The sequence below is a fragment of the Hevea brasiliensis genome, chromosome 1 (assembly GCF_030052815.1).
Source record: "Hevea brasiliensis isolate MT/VB/25A 57/8 chromosome 1, ASM3005281v1, whole genome shotgun sequence".
In the NCBI taxonomy this organism is placed as follows: Eukaryota; Viridiplantae; Streptophyta; class Magnoliopsida; order Malpighiales; family Euphorbiaceae; genus Hevea; species Hevea brasiliensis.
Window position 1 is genome coordinate 1,974,729 of NC_079493.1, and position 23,059 is coordinate 1,997,787.

General features: G+C 35.0%; 3 protein-coding genes across 3 annotated transcripts; 1 reads left to right on the forward strand and 2 right to left on the reverse strand.

Annotated features, from left to right (window-relative positions):
* The first annotated feature begins 1,138 nt into the window (after window positions 1-1,138).
* On the forward strand, window positions 1,139-5,761 carry LOC110673306 (pheophorbide a oxygenase, chloroplastic). The gene is made up of 7 exons (XM_021836399.2): window positions 1,139-1,721; window positions 2,025-2,260; window positions 2,363-2,489; window positions 3,118-3,254; window positions 3,829-3,988; window positions 5,109-5,387; window positions 5,480-5,761. Exons 1-7 carry the CDS (start codon window positions 1,299-1,301, stop codon window positions 5,732-5,734), a joined length of 1,617 nt encoding a protein of 538 aa, XP_021692091.2. The 5' UTR covers window positions 1,139-1,298; the 3' UTR covers window positions 5,735-5,761.
* Window positions 5,762-5,819: 58 nt separating this feature from the next.
* LOC110673307 (histone H2B) lies at window positions 5,820-6,500 on the reverse strand. The gene has a single exon (XM_021836400.2). It carries the CDS (start codon window positions 6,400-6,402, stop codon window positions 5,968-5,970), a length of 435 nt encoding a protein of 144 aa, XP_021692092.1. The 5' UTR covers window positions 6,403-6,500; the 3' UTR covers window positions 5,820-5,967.
* A 13,186-nt stretch (window positions 6,501-19,686) lies between these two features.
* LOC110673326 (protein SENSITIVE TO PROTON RHIZOTOXICITY 2-like) lies at window positions 19,687-21,510 on the reverse strand. The gene is made up of 2 exons (XM_021836432.2): window positions 20,176-21,510; window positions 19,687-19,928 (listed from the first exon to the last, which is right to left on the reverse strand). The coding sequence occupies exons 1-2, from the start codon at window positions 21,384-21,386 to the stop codon at window positions 19,922-19,924; spliced, it is 1,218 nt and encodes a 405-aa protein (XP_021692124.2). The 5' UTR covers window positions 21,387-21,510; the 3' UTR covers window positions 19,687-19,921.
* Window positions 21,511-23,059: the final 1,549 nt, after the last annotated feature.

The window sequence follows — 23,059 nt, forward strand, 5'->3', positions numbered from 1 at the left end:
TACTCTTGAAAATGTATAATTAATAAAAATTATTTTATCTGAATTTAAATTTAATTAATAATTTTAATATTTAAATTTTTCTTAAATTCATTCATTTCATTTATTTTACAACATTTTAAAAAATAAGTTAAAAAAAATATTTTAGTAAAAAAAGTTTTTCCTAAGTCATTTTTAAAGGGGAGAAAGTTATTTTTTATTTTTTAAATTTTATTAATTTTATTAAAATATAAAAATATTACTTTAATATAATTAAATAATAAAAAATATTCTTTATAAAAAATTACTTATTATAAACTTGATTGGCATTATTTCAATTTATTTAATTTTAAATATTTTCTTAATATTTTATATATATACACACGTTTTTCCAAAACCTATGAATTTCATTATTCTTCAATTGCAAATTCCTTCTCAAGCAAATAAAATAATTTCCTCCTTTATTAAAGTAATTTTTAAGTAAATTTAATTTATTAAGCTGTTTATAAATTAATTTAATAAAATTATTTTATGATAATATAATTATAAATAAATATATAATTTAATTTTTAATTATTTTTGTTAATTATTCTTTTCGAGGCAGTCCATCTGTACCCACAGATTGGCACAAGAAGCCCTTGGAGATGAATCATTTATTCTAACCCTGGATAGTGACGGTAAAAGTTTCGACCCGTACCAAATTTCATCAATTTTTATTTTTTATTTTTAATAAAATATATTGATTTATTTATTCTAAATTTTAATAATTTATCCCAAATAATAATAATATTTTTTTTTAAAATAAATCATTTATTGATTTTTGCTTTCGACTCGCTCCATTGCAGTTCCTACCTATAAAAACAAGTGAAAATTGTATTTTCTTTGCCTTATTTGATATGAATCTATGATCCATCTACGTAGTGAATCATTTTGTGGCGGAAACTGGGAATCGTCTATGGAATTCTAGTTGACATGTCATATAGTGAAATGGCATGATCGAAATTTCTTGAAATAATGAGGATAGTTAGGGGATTAGATAACGACTTGTTGAGGCCGAACACGCAAGAAAAATTGGATCTTCCTTTTACCGTTAAAATTTGGCAGGTTTCGACCCATGGAAGTAATTCACACTGCGAGCTCTCCCTTCCACGTCTACAACCGGGTTAGAAAAAGAAAACGAAGACACACTAGGGAGATTTCGCACGCAAACGCCTCTCTCAGTCTCTGTCTCTAAAACCCACTCTCTTTAAAAGAATCCACCAATAAAGGAAGGACTAAACTAATCCAATAAACAGAAAGAAATATCATTAAACTACTAATTCATGGCTTTGCTTGTCTCTGCCTCTTGCATGCCCAAATCTTTACTATCACCAGCGCCACTGAAACACATCTCCCTCAAAGCCCCTACCCTTTCGTTTACTAGTGCAGAACTGCCAAAGAGAACCAAGAAGTTCTCTCCTTTTCATGTGGCAGCACCCCCGTCACCATCTATTCAGAAAGAGGAGGAGGGAGAAGATAAAGAAGGAGACTTTAGAGTTGATGATGAGACTGGAGAGGAGAGTTCTGATTCCAAGTTCTCTTGGAGGGATCATTGGTACCCGGTTTCTTTGGTTGAGGATTTGGACCCCAGCTTGCCAACCCCGTTTCAGCTTCTGGGTCGAGACTTAGTTCTTTGGTTTGATAAGGCCAGTCAAGAATGGGTTGCTTTTGATGATAAATGTCCCCACAGGCTCGCTCCTTTATCTGTAAGTTTGTGAATTTATGTGCTGTTCACCTTTTCATAATTGAACTGGTTTCTGTGTTTGGTTGATTGATGGAACTAGCTAGGATACTACTCTTCTTTGATTTAAGTTTTCTAAGCTAATTGTGCCTTATAATTTGTACAAGGATAGTATTTGGTGGCGAGTTTGTTTAATTGGGTGCCAAATAAGATCGAATTTTTTATCTGAACATTTTGTTTTTCTAATTTCCCATGTTGTCTTGGCAACCAAAATTAGGAACTAGATTGTTGGATTTCATGATCTTGATAGGCTTCCTTTGTTTTGTAGGAAGGGCGAATTGATGAAAAGGGGCATCTGCAATGTTCATACCATGGATGGTCATTTGCTGGGTGCGGATCTTGCACGAAGATACCTCAGGCCTTGCCTGAAGGTCCTGAAGCTCGTGCGGCTAAGTCCCCCAGAGCTTGTGCTACCAGATTTCCTACGATGGTTTCCCAAGGTCTTCTCTTTGTTTGGCCAGATGAGAATGGTTGGGAGAGAGCTCAGGCAACCAAGCCTCCAATGTGATTGATCTTTTTAGATTTCTTGTTCTGTTTGGGGTTTCTGTGACGATTGGATTATTGAATGCTATGCTTACACAATCATTTGTTCTTCTAATTTTTTAGGTTACCTGATGACTTTGATAAACCCGAGTTCTCAACAGTTACAATTCAGCGTGATTTGTTCTATGGTTATGATACGCTTATGGAGAATGTCTCTGATCCTTCCCACATTGATTTTGCTCATCACAAGGTACAAATATGAATCTAATAATCATAAAGATTTGTTCTTCTAGTGATCAGAAGTTTTATAGCTTGCATGGGGTTTGAGGAATTTACTACATAGTTTAAGTAGTGCTGAGCTTCAATATTGTTAAGTTGAATCATGGGTTCCTTGTTGCATATGCAATCCTGATGACCTAACTAGTTTCTCAGGTTTCAAGAACACTTTTTGTGAAACATTCATTAGAATTTGGCTGGGATTGAATAGGTGATTATATCTCTCTCCCCTCCCCCTCCTCCTCCTCACCGCCCACCACACCACACCAGCCCCACAACCCACCACCCCCCAACCTGCCTGTTTCCTGCTGGAAAAAATTGGTTTTGTGTGTATGTAATGTAATCCATGCTTTGAGCGATCTCTTTTCACATTCTAATGCAAATCTGTCGGTGGAATTTATGCATATTTTTTGGCAAATTGTCTTTTGCTACTTGACCATCTGCATTTATTTTCGTTCGGTGACATGAATTCTGAAAGTCACGGTGATTTACTACGTGTCCAGTTTTTACATTCTGATAAATGCTGTTTAATGTGGAAAGAGTCCTTGTTGTGAGGACAATTGTTCACTCGCTATCACTTTCCTTGAGAAATGAATCTCCAGGTTACAGGAAGGAGAGAGAGAGCCAAGCCTTTGCCATTTAAGTTGGAAGCTAGTGGGCCTTGGGGCTTTGCTGGGGCTAATGATGGAAATCCACGGATCAGTGCTAAGTTTGTTGCACCTTGTTACTACATGAATAAGTAAGTAGTACCCTCATGTCTAGAAGTAAGAATTGCATACTTTAATAAACTCTTATTGCTCTCACATATATTATTTGCTTTTGAAAAATGTCACTTCTATGATTTGTTGGTTGTAAGTTGGGACCTTTTACAGGTTCTTTTGTTTACTGTTGAAGTTTTGGCATCCCTGTTGCAAAGTGGGTTTTTGATACTTCACGAGTCTCATTGTTTAAATACTTGAGGTTTGGTAAGAAGATACCATCTTGTGTATAAAGTTCTGCATGAACCTTCATATGGTGTGTTTGTGGTCAAATTTTCTATAAGATGGTGTTTCAAAGAGGTTGATAGTGGTACAAAAGGATTTTCATTAGTCTATTGCAAGTCATTCGAGTACTAGGTTGTCTAGACACCTACTGTAGTTTGAGGCCAGTAATTATCTAAAATTTCTTGTTTTTGAGTTCTCTTAAATTCTTCTAATCTGTTTCACTTTTTGAGCCATTCTTTTTTTTTTTTTTTTTTCCCAGAAAAGCCATTCTTGATTCTAAAATTGCAGACTTGTGGTTTTTTACTTTTTTTTCTTTTTGTTTTCTTCCAGAGTAGAGATAGACGCAAAACTTCCTATAGTTGGTGATCAGAAATGGAAAATATGGATTTGTTCCTTCAACGTGCCAATGGCACCTGGGAAGACACGTTCAATTGTTTGTAGTGCTCGAAACTTCTTCCAATTAACAATGCCAGGGCCTGCTTGGTGGCAGGTGTGTACCTTTCAGCCTTCTTTTTTGGCTTCCAGTAGCAATTATATGGTATTCCAATACGTCAACTAAGTTTTTTATGGCATGATCCATGATTATTCTTTTTGTCATTCAATATTTTTATGGGATCTTATAAAATTATTTTGTTATCTTGTTAAGAATTTTCAATCATCTTCCTTGTCAGGTGTAATAATCACCTGTCCTCCATTGGGTCTTCATTTAACATAGCATAGCTTAAAACATCTGAGAAATCATTCTGAAAGAACTTCACTGCCCATATATTGGGGGTTTAGATGCCAAATTTGTTCTTCCTCTCTATTCCACATCCAAAAAATGATTCTGATAATTACAATTATTAGTTTATATCCAAAAAAAGTGTTAACATCTGTAAGAAGTCTCAAGTCTTTCATCCCTAATATCACCATGGAATAGGAATGCACCTTTGCAATTGGCTAGTAAATAACTTTATTTTATGCATAGGACATTGTGATCTATGTTGTGGAGTCTCATACACCAGTTATGGTCCAAGACTTTATCATTGCTGATTGTCAAACTTGATAAATACCTTCATTCTTTTTATAGCTTTCATATCCCAAGTCATGATAGTAGAATTTGATTTTCAAATCTGATATAAAATGGCATTTTGTTGAAATAAATTCAATAGATTGCTAGACTATGTTTGTGTGGCATGATATCACTAGATAGGATAAAAGCTCGCTAATACTATGAATGCTTTTGGCTTGAGTTCAAGTTATCTTATCTTGGGATGCCATTTGCTTCCCTGCTTGGAAAAGGGCAATGTGATGTCTGTGACTCAAAGGGTGGAGCAGAAAATTGATTTAGTTTATTTATGAATCTGAGGTGCTTGGAGATCTAGGGATCTTTGTTTGGTCCCTAATCCTTAAAGCTTCTGCCAAGCATATAATGTTTATGGATTTGGTGATGAGCTAGAGAAAGAGATTGTGGTGGTACAGAAGTATGTCTGGGTGTGAAGATGTTTAGCTTCCTATGCTTGTTTAAGTGAATTGTGTCATATCTTTCTCATTAAACTAGCTTGATATTGTAAATGCCTGTTATCCTAATGAATTTCAATGAAAGCTAATATCAGTTTTGGTTACGTTAGGTGGTTCCCAGATGGCACGAGCACTGGACTTCAAATAAGGTGTACGATGGAGACATGATTGTTCTTCAGGGTCAAGAGAAGATCTTTCTTTCCAAAGCAAAGGAAGGTTCAACTGACGTAAATCAAAATTACACAAAACTCACATTCACACCCACTCAAGCGGATCGCTTTGTCTTAGCTTTTCGAAATTGGCTGAGGCGACATGGAAACAGCCAACCTGAGTGGTTAGGCTATAGTGATCAACAACCTTTGCCATCAACAATCCTATTAAAAGGCCAGGTAAAAAAGAATACCCAACAGAAGTTTTGAAAAATTTAACTATCAAATTGGCAATTCTGATCTCAATTCCCTTTTCCACACTCTTCTTACAGATGTTGGATAGATTTGAACAGCATACCCAGAAATGCTCATCATGTAGAAGGGCCTACACTGCATTCCAAACATTACAAAAAATTTTAATTGGTGCAACTGTGGCTTTCTCTGCTACGGCTGGGATTCCCTCAGATCTCCAGTTCAGGGTTTTCTTGGCCGGACTTGCAATTTTAAGTGCCGGCTTGGCTTACATCTTGCACCAACTGGGGAGAAATTTTGTATATGTTGATTATGTACATGCTGAAATTGAATAAGAAGACACAGACAATTATAGAACTTAATCAATTTTGTAACATATCATGATAGAAAGATTTGTACCCAAAATAGTTCAGATTGAAATTACTAAAATATGATAGCTTCATTTCCAATTCAGTCGACATACATTAGTTACAAAAAGAACTACCTGAAGATCCCTAACCCATCATAGTACTCAGCCTTCACAACCAGAAAGACCAAATTTTTATACCCAAAAACAAAAACCAACAACCTAAGAGCTAGTGAACTTAGTAACCGCCTTTGTACCCTCTGAAACGGCGTGCTTGGCAAGCTCACCAGGCAAAACGAGTCTCACAGCAGTCTGAATCTCCCTAGAAGTAATGGTAGGCTTCTTGTTATACCTTGCAAGTCGAGAAGACTCCTGAGCTAGCTTCTCAAAGATGTCGTTGATGAAGCTATTCATGATTCCCATGGCTTTGCTCGAGATCCCAATATCTGGGTGAACCTGTTTCAGGACCTTGAAGATGTAGATCTTGTAGGTCTCCACGCTCTTCTTTGTGCGCTTCTTCTTCTTGTCACTGGCGCCGCTTTCCTTTGGCAACTTCTTCTCTGCCCTAGGCTTCTTCTCCGCTGGTGCCTTCTCGGCCTTCTTCTCCTCCGCCGGCTTCTTCTCCGCTGGTTTCTTCTCTGCTGCCTTCGGTGCCATCTGAGAATGCAAAGAGATCAAAAAGCGCTGATTTGCGATATAGAGAGAGGGAAAGAATTTCGATTGCCAGTGAGTGGGAAATGAGACGTCGGTTAAGAGTTCTTATATAGAGGAGAAGAATGTTATTTCATTGGTGGGATTGGACTGGCACGGATAGATGACGTGGACAACGTGAACCTTTGATTTATGAGAGTCAAGAGTGGACGTGTGTGATTTCTTTGTGGTAAATGAGAATCATTTGTGGATTTTTTTGGTATTTCGCGGGGTGGATCTGTGGTGAGGTACGGATTGATGACGTGGACGGTGGATTTAGAGGGAGAGTGAATGGACGGAGAGGATTGATTTTAGGATACTTATGCTTTTTATTGCTTTTTGAGTTAACCGGAAATTTTGATTTTCGCGGTTTGGGTGTTTAACGCGGGCTAACCCAAAATTTGAAGGGTCTGTTTGCTTTTGGAATTGCATTACCAGTAGAATTATTGTGAAAGAAAATGTCATCTTAAATATATTATTTAAAATAAAAATAATAATAATTTAAAATTAAATATGATACATTTTTAATTATAAGAATTTTAAATAATTAAATGGTTTTTTTTTCAACATCTAAAATTATATTCTATAAAAAAAAAATTAAATTTTAAACTTTTAAATTATATTTTTAAATGGAGCCTAGCAGTGAGATTATTACCTGTTAATAAGGGGTGAATAGTATTTAATTTAAGTAGAATAGTAAAATTGAATTATTATAATTTAGAAATTTAGTTTAATTGCAACTATGAGGCTAAAAACAAGATGAGGAGGGTTCTCTAGTAACTTGCTTGTTACACTTGTGGTTTAATATTTGGTCTTTCTTGACTCTATAAGAGAAAAATAGACTTTTCATGGAGGATTACACCTTTAGAGTATAAGAGTTGGCTGCATATCTGTTGAGGTAATGGGTGTAGAATAGGCTTTGAGGCGTGATGAATCACTATTTTTAAGGTATTAATTGCCCCCACTAAATTACTGCAAAGTTATGGCAATATACCTCCAGGATACAACAAAGCCTGAAATCTGCAGACAGCAACTCCTGAAGATTTCCCTTAAGAACTCTTTATACGAACCAAATTTAGAGAGACTAGAAGAAAAGAAGAAGAAGTAGAAGTAGTATATATATGGATTGAAAAATTCATCCATATTTATAAAGAATGAAAAGTCATAGCACCTTTACTAGATAGACACATCTGTCTATCTCCAATAGATACAACTGTTTATGTAATAGACATGTCTGTTTATTAAAAAATACTTATACAAATAGTTGTGACTATTTGTATAGAATAGACATGTCTGTTTATTAACAGACACCTATACAAACAGTTATGATTTTTTGTATAGAATAGACATATCTGTTTATTAACAGACACCTATACAAACAGTTATGACTTTTGTATAAAATAGACATATCTGTTTATTAACAGACACCTATACAAACAGTTGTGACTGTTTGTATATAATTGATATGTCTGTCTATTAATAGAAACATCTACTTGTTAATAAACACATATGTTCGTAATTTATTTACGAAAAATTACAATATGATAATTATTTTATTTCACACATATACTTGTCAAGTGCTATAATAGAATAATATATATTGAATTATATATATATAATTCTATACATATTTCACTCTTGTCATTCCTTCACTTTCTTATATTTTAACAATATAAGAATTCTTTCTCTCTATACTATCTAACATACAAGCTATTTATAACAATCCCCCACTTAGCTTGTATTGTTAGATTCCATTGTTTCATGCATAATGAAAAGTATCTTTCGATTTAAGCTTTTCCTTAGTGTAAGTATTTCAAAGTTCTAAAGAAATCATGGTGGCCTTAGCTTAAACCTAGATTCCTATTAAATAGAATCCGAAATACTACACACACGAATCAATTAGTTCGACTTAAAAAGTTCACCAAAATTTTAGCACGAATATGGCCTTGTGCTACGTCCTGTTTTCATGAACATTTACAAAAATTATTCTCACTTTTGTTGAAGCTGTACCACTTACTATGTTCATATAGGTGAAGTTTCATTTGTAATAATTTTAAACTTCATTAAGAGTATAAATACTCATCCTCATTCCATTAACTTAGTACACTAAGTACTTGATTACAACATTTACTAATGACTTGTTGTTACCCTTTAAATTTTATTTAGTAATAATACTATAAAGTAGGGTTCCCATCATTAGTAAATTTAATGGAATATTCTAAATCCTAATCAGCATATGTACTTATGATCATAACTCTCGAGAGCCCTTTTATTAAAGGATTTGCTAGATTATTATAGGATTTAACATAACATGGTAATAACACCATTAGAGACTAATTGTCTTATATTTTCATGTCTTAAGCTTATATGTATATACTTTCAATTGTATATTTTACTATAAGCTTGAGCCATCATGATTTTGACTATCATAATATAAAGAAATAGATGGCACAGGTTGTGACCACAACTTAATATCCAATAACAAGTTTCTCAGCCATTCTGCTTCTTTACCAACATTAGCCAAAGTTATAAATTCAGATTTCACCGTAGAATGAGTTATACAAGTTTGTTTCTTTGATGCCTAAGAAATAGAATCTCCACTTAAAGTGGACACCCAACCAAAGGTTGACTTATTATCCTTAGTACTACATATCCAATTGGCATTTGTATAACTCTAGGATCTCCACCATATTTGTTTCACTAGTCAACTATATAATCACATATTTATAACATGAACTACATAAATAATTCACAGTCTAGATTTGTACCTTATTTGTAGAAATAAATTGCTCTATAACTTGTTTAAAATGAGAGTATCCAACAATAAAGAACCAAGCTAAACTTGCACATACACACAAATGCATACTCATTTGTCATTTTGTCACTTCTTACAAATGAATTGTAAGGCTCTTATATTTACTACTCAAAATGTACCAACCTTTTGGCCAATTAGTTTATCTCTTCGTGCATGTAACTATTTAGAAGAATTGCATCTTTTCATTTAGTTACATCTTTTGGCCAATGGACACAACTCTTTGCATGGATACAACTCTTTATATGGTTTTAGCATAATTAAAAATTTATCGCAGAATAATCTATAGTTTATAATTCTTTTTTTAAATATCCAAAAATCCTTGAAATTTCTTTTCAATATCCCACACTAGGATTATTAGTATATCTTGATAATTTACACATTGCAAAAGCAATATCAGGTCTAATGCAATACATAGCATATATTAAGCTATCAATAGCATTAGTATAGTCAATTTAAGTAATTATTCTACCAAAATTTCCAATCAATTTGCAATAAATATGATATGGAGTATTTGCTTCCCTCAATATAATGAAATTGACAAAGAGTAAAACCCCCACTATGTTACAGCTAGGTAGTTTAGGCAGATTCCTCAATGATAATAACCAAAATATAAATCTAGACAGTAATTTTAAAATTCTCCCAATAATAAATTAAAGAATAATAATATTGATTGTAGGTAAAAATGAAGAGAAGAGACAAAAAAGAAAAGTTAATAGATTTTTGTTCCAAACTGCTATTTATAAAGCATTTGCATCTCTTCAAACATATATAATAGTTCACTTTGTATCTATTAAAATAATTATATATATTCACTTACACATTTTAGAATAGATACAACAATTCACTTCGTATCTCTTATAACAATTACATCTATTCTCTTGTACCCTTTACAATAGATACAATCGTTCACTTTGTATCTCTTAGAATAATTACATCTATTCACTTATTACTTTTACAACAGATACAACTGTTTACTTTGTATCTCTTAGAATAATTACATTTGTTCACTTATACCTCTTAGAACATATACAACCATTCACTTATACCTCTTAGAACAGATACAACAATTCACTTTGTATCTTTTAGAACAATTATATTTTTTCACTTATACCTTTATAATAGATACAACCGTTTACTTTGTATCTCTTAGAACAATTATATTTATTTATTTACACCTTTTAAAACAGATATAATTATCGGTAATAAATAGTTCATTTTAATATCTTTTAATGAATAGACATAACTCTTTTGAAATGAGACAAATTTTTCTATGATTAATATTTTTAACAATATCCCCCCCTAGTTAGTGATAGACACAATCAATATGAATTAGGATTTATGCATATAAAAAGTGTTTTTCAACTTATGCACATAAATCTTATTATCTTCTTTAACATATTCACCATGAGCTTTAGCATCATAATATAACCTTATATTTCTTCTAATTATAAGCATGTCATCAACATAAAATAAATTATCACATAAAAAACTTTTTAATATATAAGTATTTCTGAATCTATTTAAGAGAAAAGTCGTATGTGGCATACAGTAATTTCTTTCTATAATCATTCAAATTAGAAGTATGATGTGCTATTATTCCTCCTAATTGTAATGATTTAAGAACTACCACTTTCAAATCCTTAAACTTTGAAACAAAGATATGCAACTCATGGACTTATCCATAACAGGCATATTATCAAGTATTTAGAATTCAAAATATTTCATAATGAGAAATTTATCCATACCTTTTTTTTCTGTATTATATTCGAATTCTAACGAATTCTATATTTTATTTGGAGACTTGACAGAGGTAAACAAATCTTATAGCCTATCTGATGAATTATTGAGAATATGACCTCTACATGGCAATTCATCTTCTTTTCTTGATCTGCTTTTACCTTCTCAGTGAACATAATTTATTCCTTAAAATGATCAAGTTTCATGAACTCTTGATTCATCACGGAAACAACCTTAGACTCTATTGCGATTAAAACCTTAAAATTGTTGAGGCAGTGGGTGTAGAATAGGCTTTGAGGCGTGATGAATCACTATCTTTAAGGTATTAATTGCCCCCATTAGATTGCTGCAAGGTTATGGCAATATGCCTTCAAGATACAATAAAGCCTGAAATCTGCAGACAACAACTCTTGAAAATTTCCCTTAAGAACTCTTTATACGAACCGAATTTAGAGAGACTAGAAGAAAAGAAGAAGAAGTAGAAGTAGTATATATCTGGATTGAAAAACTCATCCATATTTATAAAGAATGAAAAGTCATAACACCTTTACTAGATAGACACATCTGTCTATCTCCAATAGATACAACTGTTTATGTAATAGACATGTCTGTTTATTAAAAAATACCTATACAAATAGTTGTGACTATTTGTATAGAATAGATATGTCTGTTTATTAATAGACACCTATACAAACAGTTATAACTTTTGTGTCTAATAGACATATCTGTTTATTAACAGACACCTATACAAACAGTTGTGACTGTTTGTATAGAATTGATATGTCTGTCTATTAACAGACACATCTACTTGTTAATAAACACATCTGTTTGTAATTTATTTACAAAAAATTACAATATGATAATTTATCTACTTGTTAATCTCTGTCGCAAGGTATTTTACGGTCGCCTGAACGAACCCTCACCGAAGTGGAAAAGAGTGATGAGTCGCCACTTTAATTTTGAGGGAAATTAAAGAAAACCGTTTATGAAGATAAATTGAAATGAAACCACTTCAAGGCAGAGATTCTAGGTTCGGAGTCCGTAAACGGGTGGGGAAGGTGTTAGGCACCCCGCCTCGTCCCTTAATAAGGGTAAGTAGATTTAACTTTGCATTAGTTAGGAGGGCTTGAATAGAAATGTTAATCCTTTTGACCAAAGGAATATTTGATTTTCCACTAAATTTGGATTACCCAGATACATAAGTAAATGAGACAACCTCAGTGAATTGACGTCGCATATCATTTTTTGTTTTGGGATTATTTTTGCGCACAGGTTAAAATTTGGTGTGAGAATCGGATAAGAACTCTCCTTCGATCTCTTTTAAATATTTATTAAAATTCTGATTGGAGATCAGATAAGAACCCTCCTCCGATCTCTTTTGAAGTATTTAGAGTTTTAGGATTGAGAATCGGATAAGAACTCTTCTCCGATCTCCTTTAAGTATTTATTAAAATTTTAGCTCGAAGATCGGATAAGAACTCTCCTCCGATCTCCTTTTAAATGTTTATGGAAATTTTAGGTCGAGAAACGGATAAGAACTCTCCTCCGATCTCTTTTAAGTACTTATTAAAAATTTTGAACTGAGAATCGGATAAGAACTCTCATCCGATCTCTTTTAAGTGTCTATTGGAATTTTAAGTTGAGAATCGAATAAGAACTCTCCTCCGATCTCTTTTAAATTAACAGGGGCCTGAAAGGGACTTTTCCGATCTCCCGAATCTTAATTTCAGCTACATGTCTTAAAGCTAAGGATTCTAGCATTCAAAGGTGCTGGGGATAAGGCTTCTTTTGGCTAATTGATACCTTGTGACTAGACGGGGGATACTAGACTGAATGTACCGACCTCCCATGTGGTCGCCTTACCAATACTTATTAATGCCCGATCTATTCTATTTAGTTATCCAAGGTTTGGTTTCATTTTGTCATATGACATCTCGCCTAATGACCTATTGAGTTTTCCTCGTGATTTGGCTTCACCATTTTCCTGTCTTATTATTTAGACCTTTTATCATTATAAAAGGACTTTTAAGTTGCCGTTACCTACATTTTGTTTAGTTACTTCTAAGCTATTCGGGACCAGAACTCCTGTGCTAAGAAGTAATGAAGATAAATCAAAGAATAAACTGATTAACAAAGAAGTAAACTCGAGAATGACTGCCTCCGTGTTTAAAATATAGTATAAACTTGGTGAAAATTACAAACAGAAAAAGAATAAATGAAATACGTGAATAAAGAAGAACATTTGATAAAATAACGATATAGCACTCACCTGTTGGGAGTCAAATATACTAAACTAACTATGGAATCACAGAATGTAACAGAATTTGCAGTTGATAGTTGGAGGACCAAGGTTATCTCGAAATGAAGGATTCTTTGTTAAAATGTAAGCAGTCAAAATAACCAATCTTGAATGGAGTTGAACTTGGACAATATGAATGGAAATAGAAGATAACAAAGATAAAAGGTGAGAGTGTCACGGGATAATGAACAATTTGAAAATGAAGAATTTGACATTCAAAATCCCTTTGCAAGAAAACACTTGAAACTGGTTTCCAAAGTTTTTCTTATGAAAGCTAAAATAATGAGTAATGAATTAAGTTTGAGTTCTTCCACTATGGTCACCGCCTTTTTCTATCTTTTCCGTCCCTTGAGCAGTTTTTCATACAGTATTTATAGGGGAAGGTGTTCTCCTTGAAGGGTCGATTTATCACGAGGAGATGGAGGGTCAAGATTTGAAGGACATAATCCTAAGCTCAAGAATTAAAGAGAATCGTAACAGATGGCGAGATCCATTTTGAATATTCGTCTTCTTCCTCCTCTAATCAGCGGCCCCAAATTCTCTTGTCCGGCGATCCAAGGGCTAGGAGTGAAAGGCACCTTGGTTTTGTCGTCTTCTTCTTTGATCCAAGGGCTCAGGCTCGTCCTTACAAGTTGGATCAACGGTGGAGATTAGGATGTACGATCTTATCTGACGTGCGCATGTCGAAATGTGGGCGATTCTGGGCGTGCGGTTGAGATTTTACACAGCAATGCTTTAACTACCTCGGCTCGATTATGGTGTCGGCGAGGCGCCCTTTCGTTTTGCTCTCTCTTCCTTTCCGACCTTCTTAACATGGTCCTTCTCCGATCTTTCATACCGATCTCCCCTCTTACGATCTCTATTATTCCAATACTTCCCTTAACCAGGCCCAGTCCGGTCAAAGTATTAATTCCTCGATTCTGAGCGTCCGCTTTGTTTTACGCTAAGCAATAAATGCTTGATTTCCCCTATATATACCCCACGACCCAAAAACTTTCTCCATCCGATTTTCCTCTTTTCTTCTTTACTTTCCTATTCTAGTTATTCAAATGATCGTTAAACCGTTGTTCCGAGGATTGTGGTTTTGATCTTTTCGATGGACCTTTTTATTCCGATGAAAACTCATGACCACGGTGATCGAATAATCGTGATGACCTTATCGATGATGGTGAGAAGGCGAATCAATTAACCGATCTGGATTGCGGACCTCGGTTGTGCCAATCTCGAGTCGTTCAATCGGCATAATCGCGAACCGATTTTGGTCGAGCAAATTGCTGATGTTCGCGACCCTTGACGGTTGCTCTTCCAAGTTTATTCGGCTTCTCACCACATTGGGTGTTCCGACAGCGGCTTTCCTCCACATTGGGTGTTCCGACAGCGCCTCGATTCTGGTCGGTGACACCCCTTGGATCAGTCACAATGTGACATTCCGGTCCCTAGAGATCGCCCAAATGATGTATTTTGTTTTCAATGTAATCCGATCTCTAGAGATCACAGAAATGATGTAATCCAATTTTAATGTAATCCGATCCCTAGAGATCGCCCAAATGATGTAATTCGATCTTTTGAAAATAAAGACTTTATTTTGTCGATTATCATCTTATTATTATTGCATTGATTATTTTCCGATCTCTAATGTGATTATCCAATCTGGTTCTTTACCTGAATGACACTTATCCGATCTGCAATTCAAAATATCCCTTTTAATCCGCCGATCCTTACCTAGCCGATCTCTTTGTGAGGTATCTAGAATATTCTTGGGAAATGTCAGAAACAGCTGGCGAATCCCGTTAACCAATGCGCCTCCTAGGACAGAGTGAGCATTAAATGCTCAGATCAGTATAAATAGAGGAGGGGCCAGCCATTCGCTCTCTTATGTCATTTTCAGTCTCTCGCGAACAACCCCGAAATCCTCTCATTTTCTCAAGTTCCTCCGACACCGATCAGAGTCCGGTAAGGGCTTTGATCTTTCTTTTTAGTTTAAAATCTTTATTTCCTTTGAAAATGAGCGGTGCCGAAGGTCAAAGAGCTACGAGCCCTCCTTCTATTAAGTTTTTGTGGTCGTCCGATGAGGTAGAGGTAGTCGGGCCAAGCGCACGACCTGAACCTCCTAGGGTCTCCGTTCCAGCTCTGGGACAAGCGACATTATCAAGGCATGCGCCTTCTTCAGGGAGAGAGAACCTCCCCCTGGACGAGCTGCCATCGGTCCTTCAAGAAACCGATCTGCAGTCGTTCAGCCAAGAATACAAAATTCGGCCTGACTCGTATGAGCTAATAAAATGCCACGGCGATCTTCGTGCCGATCACTTCTTCGAAGAAAACGATATGATCATGGTCTACGAAGAATAATTAAAGGCCGGTCTTCGGTTCCCTCTGGACAACTTCTTCAAAGAGGTCTTAAAATTTCATCGAGTGTGCATTGCCCAAATTCACCCTAACTCGTGGCGGATCTTAGTAGCCTTCCGAGGCCTGTGCCGAGCTAAGGGAATCAGTCCTACGGCTAAGGTGTTCGCCGAACTGCACAGGCTAACTCGCCGAAAGGATGACGAGTACTGGTTCTTTCAGGCGAAGCCTCATTGTGGGCTCTTTACCGATCTGCCCTCCTCCCTTAAGAATTGGAAGAACCGCTTCTTCATTCTGAGGAGCAAAAATCCGAATTGCTTTGAGGGCTTCCCCCGTAGCTGGTGGCACCAGGGGCCCTTGATTCCGAAGCATCTCGCTCTGAATAGGGAAGAGGGAGTCGTAGTGATGGAACTGAAAGATCAAGCGGCTAGGGAGAAGTTCTCCTGTTTAGATGCGGTGACTGCCGAGCTGCATCATTGGACTATACAGCTGATCACCGGCCAAGATCGCGAGCTTCCGCTCTCTGACCTCGGCATTGATACTTTCTACATCTCAGATCTCAGGACCTTAGCGATCTCACTGACCTCTTCTTTGTGCAGGTATGGCCGGTGGTGAGGGTTCCAAGAAGCGAAAGAAAGAAAGAGAGATTTCCCGGAAGATAAAAGAGATGAAGCGTTCGGAATTGCTTCAAACACCCGGCCATGAACCTGGGGAGATACAAAGAGGCCTGCCTCGACCTTCGGGACCGCCGATCGCAGAAGTTGTCCGATCTCCTCCTCGACGAGAAGAGCCGCCTCCACTTCCTCCGATTGCTCCAAGCACGAGAAGGGTCCTTCTCAACCTTCTGCGAGGCCCCCTCCTCGTGGCGCTCAAGTCGCGATCACTTCCACGGAGAAGAACCAGGTGTTCGAGAACCCGTGTTTTGCCAAAGTCTTGGGGTCTTCCATCCGCCTTCGGGAGGATCGGGACCATTGTCTCGGACAATCTCGGCGACATTCGGACCCGATCCATGAGTGCGAATGTAGAGTGCACAGTGAACCGGCACATAGTGCAGGAAAAGACTCACCGCTTTGGGTAAGGAGGTCGAGAAGAAGAGAGTCAGAAGTGGCATCCCTCCGATCCCAACTCTCATCCGCTCAGGATTACATATCTCAAATTGAGGGGCGTATGAAGTACTATGAGGATAAGCTGGCCGAACAGGTTCATGTTCTGGCTGAAAAGGATCGTGCTCTTGGAGAAGTCCAGGCGCTCCGGGCCAACGAAGCTGCTCGGGTCGCTCACCTTACTGAGGAGCTTAAGGCAAAAGATGAAGAGATGGTGACAGGAATAGCCGGTGCTTATGTGAATGCTCACAAGGATCTCTTGGCCGAGCTCCAGAAGCGTTACCCAGAGGAGGACTTCTCTTGGATGGCCGACCTGGCTCCCGGAGGCGAGGGTGAGGATAGTGAGGAGGAGGCTGAGGGTGAGGGAGAAGACGGACAAAATGTAGATCAGGCTGGGGGTGATCCTCCAGCTGAATAACTTGTACAAATTTTGAAATGAAATGGAATGCCTCTTTTGTTCGATGAATGGTTGTGATCGGAACATTTCTAAATTATTAAACACTTGATTGTTTGAGTATCTTGAAAGAACTGAAAGTGATTATCAACCCAAGTGTGAGAGATCGGAAGACATAATGAGCATAAGATCAGTAGAGAACCAACGCTAAACGGAACTTGATTAAAATTAGAAATTTGGCTTGAACATTTAAGATCGGAATCATCCTTAAACCGGAACGGAACCTTTGATTATTCTTAAACTTTTGAAAGGGAGATCGGCAATAAAACTGGTAAGAAAAGATCTAGTGTCAGTTCATTTCGTTTGTCAACAGAGATCAGGAATATACTTGACTGGTCAGGAGATTCGACAATGGGTTTGAGAGATCGGTGAGTGATTTAATAGATCGGTAAGGCCTTGACTGATGTGAGGGCTTAGCATTGATTCAATTCCTTGTGAGGAGAGATCGGAAATGTGGTTATCTAGCACAAAGAGATTTAGTACCGGGGATTGGTTTCAGAGTTTATTAATTATGGGGATCAGCCAAAATATGGTGTCGACAATAGAATTGATATGTCTGTCTATTAACAGACACATCTACTTGTTAATAAATACATCTGTTTGTAATTTATTTACGAAAAATTATAATATGATAATTATTTTATTTCACACATATACTTGTCAAGTGCTATAATAGAATAATATATATTGAATTATATATATATATAATTCTATACATATTTCACTCTTGTCATTCCTTCACTTTCTTATATTTTAACAATATAGGAATTCTTTCTCTCTGTACTATCTAACATACAAGCTATTTATAACAATATCATGGTTGCCTCTTTAGCTATAGAAGAGCGAAATGCCAACTGGTTTTGCCATCCTTTTACACTTTCCCGTCCTTTAGTTGCCAATAGCTAAATTTTTCTATCTGTTGTGGGTTTGGTGGTGTGTGGTCGAGGATCTCTTATTTTGCCTATTACAGGCTTGCTTTTGAATAATGGCTTCAACTATGAGATCCTCCCTGTTTTCCTTCCTTATGTCTTCCAATCATGTGCAGGGATAGCAACGGGTAGACTACCCGCGAAAATCATTTTTTCTGAACTCAAACCCGATTAATGTTATTAAAATCCGAATCCATCTCAAACTTGTTTAAAAATTATTCTCAACTCGTCCCAAAATCAATTATTATTAATAAAAAAAAATCTAAATTCATTTAATTTTATACATTTTAATTAATATTTTGTATCATAAAATATTTAAATTCTATTTTATATAAAGTAAATATATATAAAAATGTATAAATATTATTATAAAAATATATATTTTATATTTAATTAAGTATTTATGTAAACGAATTCGGGTAATGGATATCTAACATGTAAAATACAAACCGACCCGAACTCATCACGAGTATTAGTTTTCAAAGCCAAACCCATTCCGAACCTGATTATATAATACCTAAACACATCCTATTAGAGTTCGATCGGATCTTGTGCCCACAAAAACCCGACTTGTTGTCATCCCTAATCATGGGAGCATGGGTGATGGCGGTGCTAGTGTTGCTAGAATACAACGATACTTCAATCATCTAGCTCAATGGAGAGGATTGTCCAAATTTTTATATTAGCACAATTTTCTTATCTCAAACTAACGTATGGCAACAAAGTGGATTAAAATATATCTTTCAATGTAAAATATAATTTAAGGCCTCATTTGGTTAGGAATAACTTGGTTACAGAACTTGGTTAGAGAACTTAAAGTTTATAGGAAGATAAAAAATAAGCTTATTTGATTGTCATATAAATATTATCCATTTTTTTAGAAACTCACTTCCAATTTTCATGCAGAAAGTAAGTTCCTTTACTCAATTTAAATAACTCTTATAAATTACATTCTACTTCGAATTTTACCCTTCTTCAAATATTATACTTTTACTTAAAGCATGAATATTCATACATTTCCAGTCTAATTTTTCACTAATACGCTTTTAGTTTTTTGAAATTTAATATGCTAATTAAACACAATTACACCATACTTCCTGAAAAATATCTTCCCATAAAGTGCACTTCTTGTGAAATAGATCATATTGAATCAAACAAGAGGCCTAAGTTCTAGTTCTTAAATAATGGTCAAGGCAATTGGTATTGATCTCATGATGCAATTGGTATTGATCTCATGATCAAATCAACCCAAAATTAAATATGCAGTAAAAAGGCCACAGCCCATATTTTCACCGTGGTAATTTGGAGCCACGTTAATGGAAAGCATGATCCGAGTTCTCTACAATGGTTAAGCAATTTGTGTTGAAATTAAAAACTATATATCCATGATTCATATTTGCTGTATAGTTTATTATTTTCATGTAAATCTATGTATAATTTTTATGCTAAATACATGCAATTTGCCGATATTATTATGCACATATAAAGATATACATACTTATATAATACAAATGATTGCATAAATTCTTCATAAGATAACGGCAAACATTATATATGTTCCAGGGCATGGGTATGAAAAATGTTAGAACTGATATATATAGTACATGAAGTATGTGAATTTTCCAAAAAGCATGATATTAACTACATTACTCATGGGATATCATCTACAAAGACCTTTCTTCAAACAATCACTATGGAAATGATTATTCTAAAATTAAACCTCATTTAACAGCGTATCACTTTTTCTGGAAGAGCCATTGTGATCAGTGAGATTACCTGGGCAGACTCCATGGTACATAAGTTGCTTCAACCCCTACAACATATATATAACCCTAATTAGTATATTCCCAGAGTTGCAAAGAATCGAAATTACGTTTTAAAGGCACTGAAATAATGGATAATTAACTCCAAGTTGGAGAGTTGATAGAAACGACAGCAGTTTGGGACTTCTATTAGCTATGAGCTGCTGCGTGCAACAAAACAGCTGAACCAGACATATATAATCATCACTAGCTAGTAAGAATTAATATGCAAATAGAGGGAGTTGTATGTATATTTACCTATCGTCTAGTTGCACTTGGTTCTCCACTTTTGCTGGTGGCTTCGGGAAGGAAGTTATTGCTGGGGTGTGTCCAACGAACAAAGCAACATGACCCATAAGCTTATCTTTCCTAGAAAATGTGGTACCGCAAGAACACTGCCACTTGAGATCTCCACAGTGCTTCTCATGAGTCCTGAGATCAGACAATACCGAGAATTGCTTCCTATTGCACCTCTTGCAAACATACATCTTAGGACAATGGCTTCTCTTGTAATGATTCTTCGCACAAATCATTGATTTCAGTGGCTGAAACTTTGCATGTTTCTGATTCCACCTACACCCTTCGTGTGGACATGAATATTTCCTAGGCAATTTCGTCGACCATGACTCATTATCATTATCTCCCATTATTTCTCTTGAACTATTGTTCTTCATTGGATTGCTCAAAGCAGCTGTAGTCTTATATTCATCTCCATGAGCTCTCATATGCATCCTCAAATTCGCGTCACGCTTGAACCCTTTCCCACAAACTTGACAATAATGAGTGTACTTTGCAAGTAAATCAGCTGCATCCAATTCGATTATATCATAATTCTTGACTAATAATGATTTCCCTTCTGCAGATTTCTCGCTCCCCCCTTGAGAAAATTCTTTTCCTTCCACCTTTTGGTTGCTATCAAGAGCAAGCATACCTCGATTGTTGTAGTTGTCACCGTACCAGAACTCGAAGCTTTCGCTAGGGAAGAAGCTGCTTTGTCCTCTCTCTTGGGCTATGTTATTTCCACCAAAGTTTGGTTGTAGTAACCCATTTGCTTGAACCTTATTAGCTTGAGCCTCATGGTGCAATTCATCGGTGTTATTATTGTTGGCTGCTGCTGAATTTGAGCCGATAGCCATCTGCTGGCAAGTGAAAACCATTGATGAAGCAGTAACAATGATTTCTTGAATCATGGTGGCCATTCTGGCTATGGCTAGAGAAGTTGACTCGGGCTGCTGGGCTTGATGATGATGATCATCTGGTGAGATGAGGATGCTAACCAAACACTGCACCTGATGAACCTTGTCTTTGAGAAGGGAGAGACTATAAAGGAGAGAACTCGAGTGAGTTTCTGAGCTTGAATTTGCTTCAAGATTACTGGTCGAAACCACACTTTCGCTTCCAGGATATATCTGCAAACCACCATGTGCTAAATTAGGAAAACAAGAACCTGCCTCCGAAATCATTTTCATGAAAATCCCTTTCAGTATCTAAATTCTCCTAGATGGGTTCTGGATCTCTGTCGTAAATACCTTCTTCTTTATGTATATATACAACAAAAACAACTAAGATAGAGAGAGAAAAAAACAAAAACAAACTGAGAGTTGATGTAGAGAGAGAGAGAGAGAGACAAGAGATAATATAGAAATAGAAGTCAACTTGTAACTATAGCATATGAATATTTCATCCCCAGCCATCACCTTCCTCAAATGTTACCAGTCTGGCATTGAGACTTACACCCTAAGAATTGAAAGAGTTTCAGAAAAGTTGGCATTTAATAAAATAGTTTTATTTATTTATTTATTTATAAATAATATAATAAAATAATTTATATAAAATCAATGAGAGATATAATTATTTATATTCTTTATTATAATGAAAATTCTTGTTTATATTGAGTTTATCATAAACTCAAAATATAAATATATAAGATTTATATATTTAATAAATAAATTTTATTATGTATCTTATATATTAAATTTTTAATATGTCACATTTAAATAAAAAAAAATCAATATGTCACATTTAAATAAAAAAAATCCTATCATAATAATAATCATAAGGTCATTTCTCACGTTAATCTCCACGCAGGAGTTGAAATTTTCAAATTAGGTGAAACGTTACACAATGGATAATGTCATAATAACAATTTTCATTTCTCATAGCAGCCAATTGTAAATTATATCCAAGAGCATTTTACATTTTTTTTCCTTTTTTTTTCATTATTCTGACTTCCCAAAAAGATAAACTCATCAAAAGGTTGCCAGTTCTTTTTTATTAAATTAAGAAATTATTAGATATACCTAATATACATACATTATCTATCATAACTACATGAGATTTACTCTTTATATTGTAATAACTCACTTTTTTTATTAAAGAAGAAGTACTATTTTTTAGTACTCTCAGTTTATCTAATTGTGGAAACTCATATATATTTATTATTTATTATTATTTTATTTTAATTAGCTCACAATAATTTAATATATTTATAAAATATATATATATATATATATATTTTATTAGATGGTCTGCTTATTTATTTTTAGATATATATATATATATTATTTTTGAAATTAAATATATATCTGTAACCCAGTTCAATAATAACTCTTATCCCATTCTACACCTAATAGAACTCTTGAAATATATATATACCCCAATCATCTCTTCTGCTAAACTTTACTCTCAAAACCTGTTTGTCACCTCCTTTTCCTACCAAATACTCTCAACAGGTATTTTCATAATCTTTTATTTATTATTATACGTATATATATAAAATAATCTGATATGCACAGATAATTCTTAAATTTTTATTTCTCAATTCATCACCTTTGATTATGTTTTCAAAATAAAAATTATCGTTCTTTGTTCAATAATTGATGAATTTGATTTTATTTTCTCTCCTTAAACCGTTACAACTACTCTATAAATTTATTTTTATTCTCTTTGACTATTGGTACTGAATTGGGTTAATCATAATTACTGTGAGATAATAACTTTATATATATATATATATATTAAAAATCATTTTATTTTACTGTTATTTGATATTTCTTTTTAATACTTTGGGTGTGTAGGAGATTCGAATATTCAATCAGCCAATTGAAATTGTCTCTCTTCCATTGAAAATAACTATTGTCTT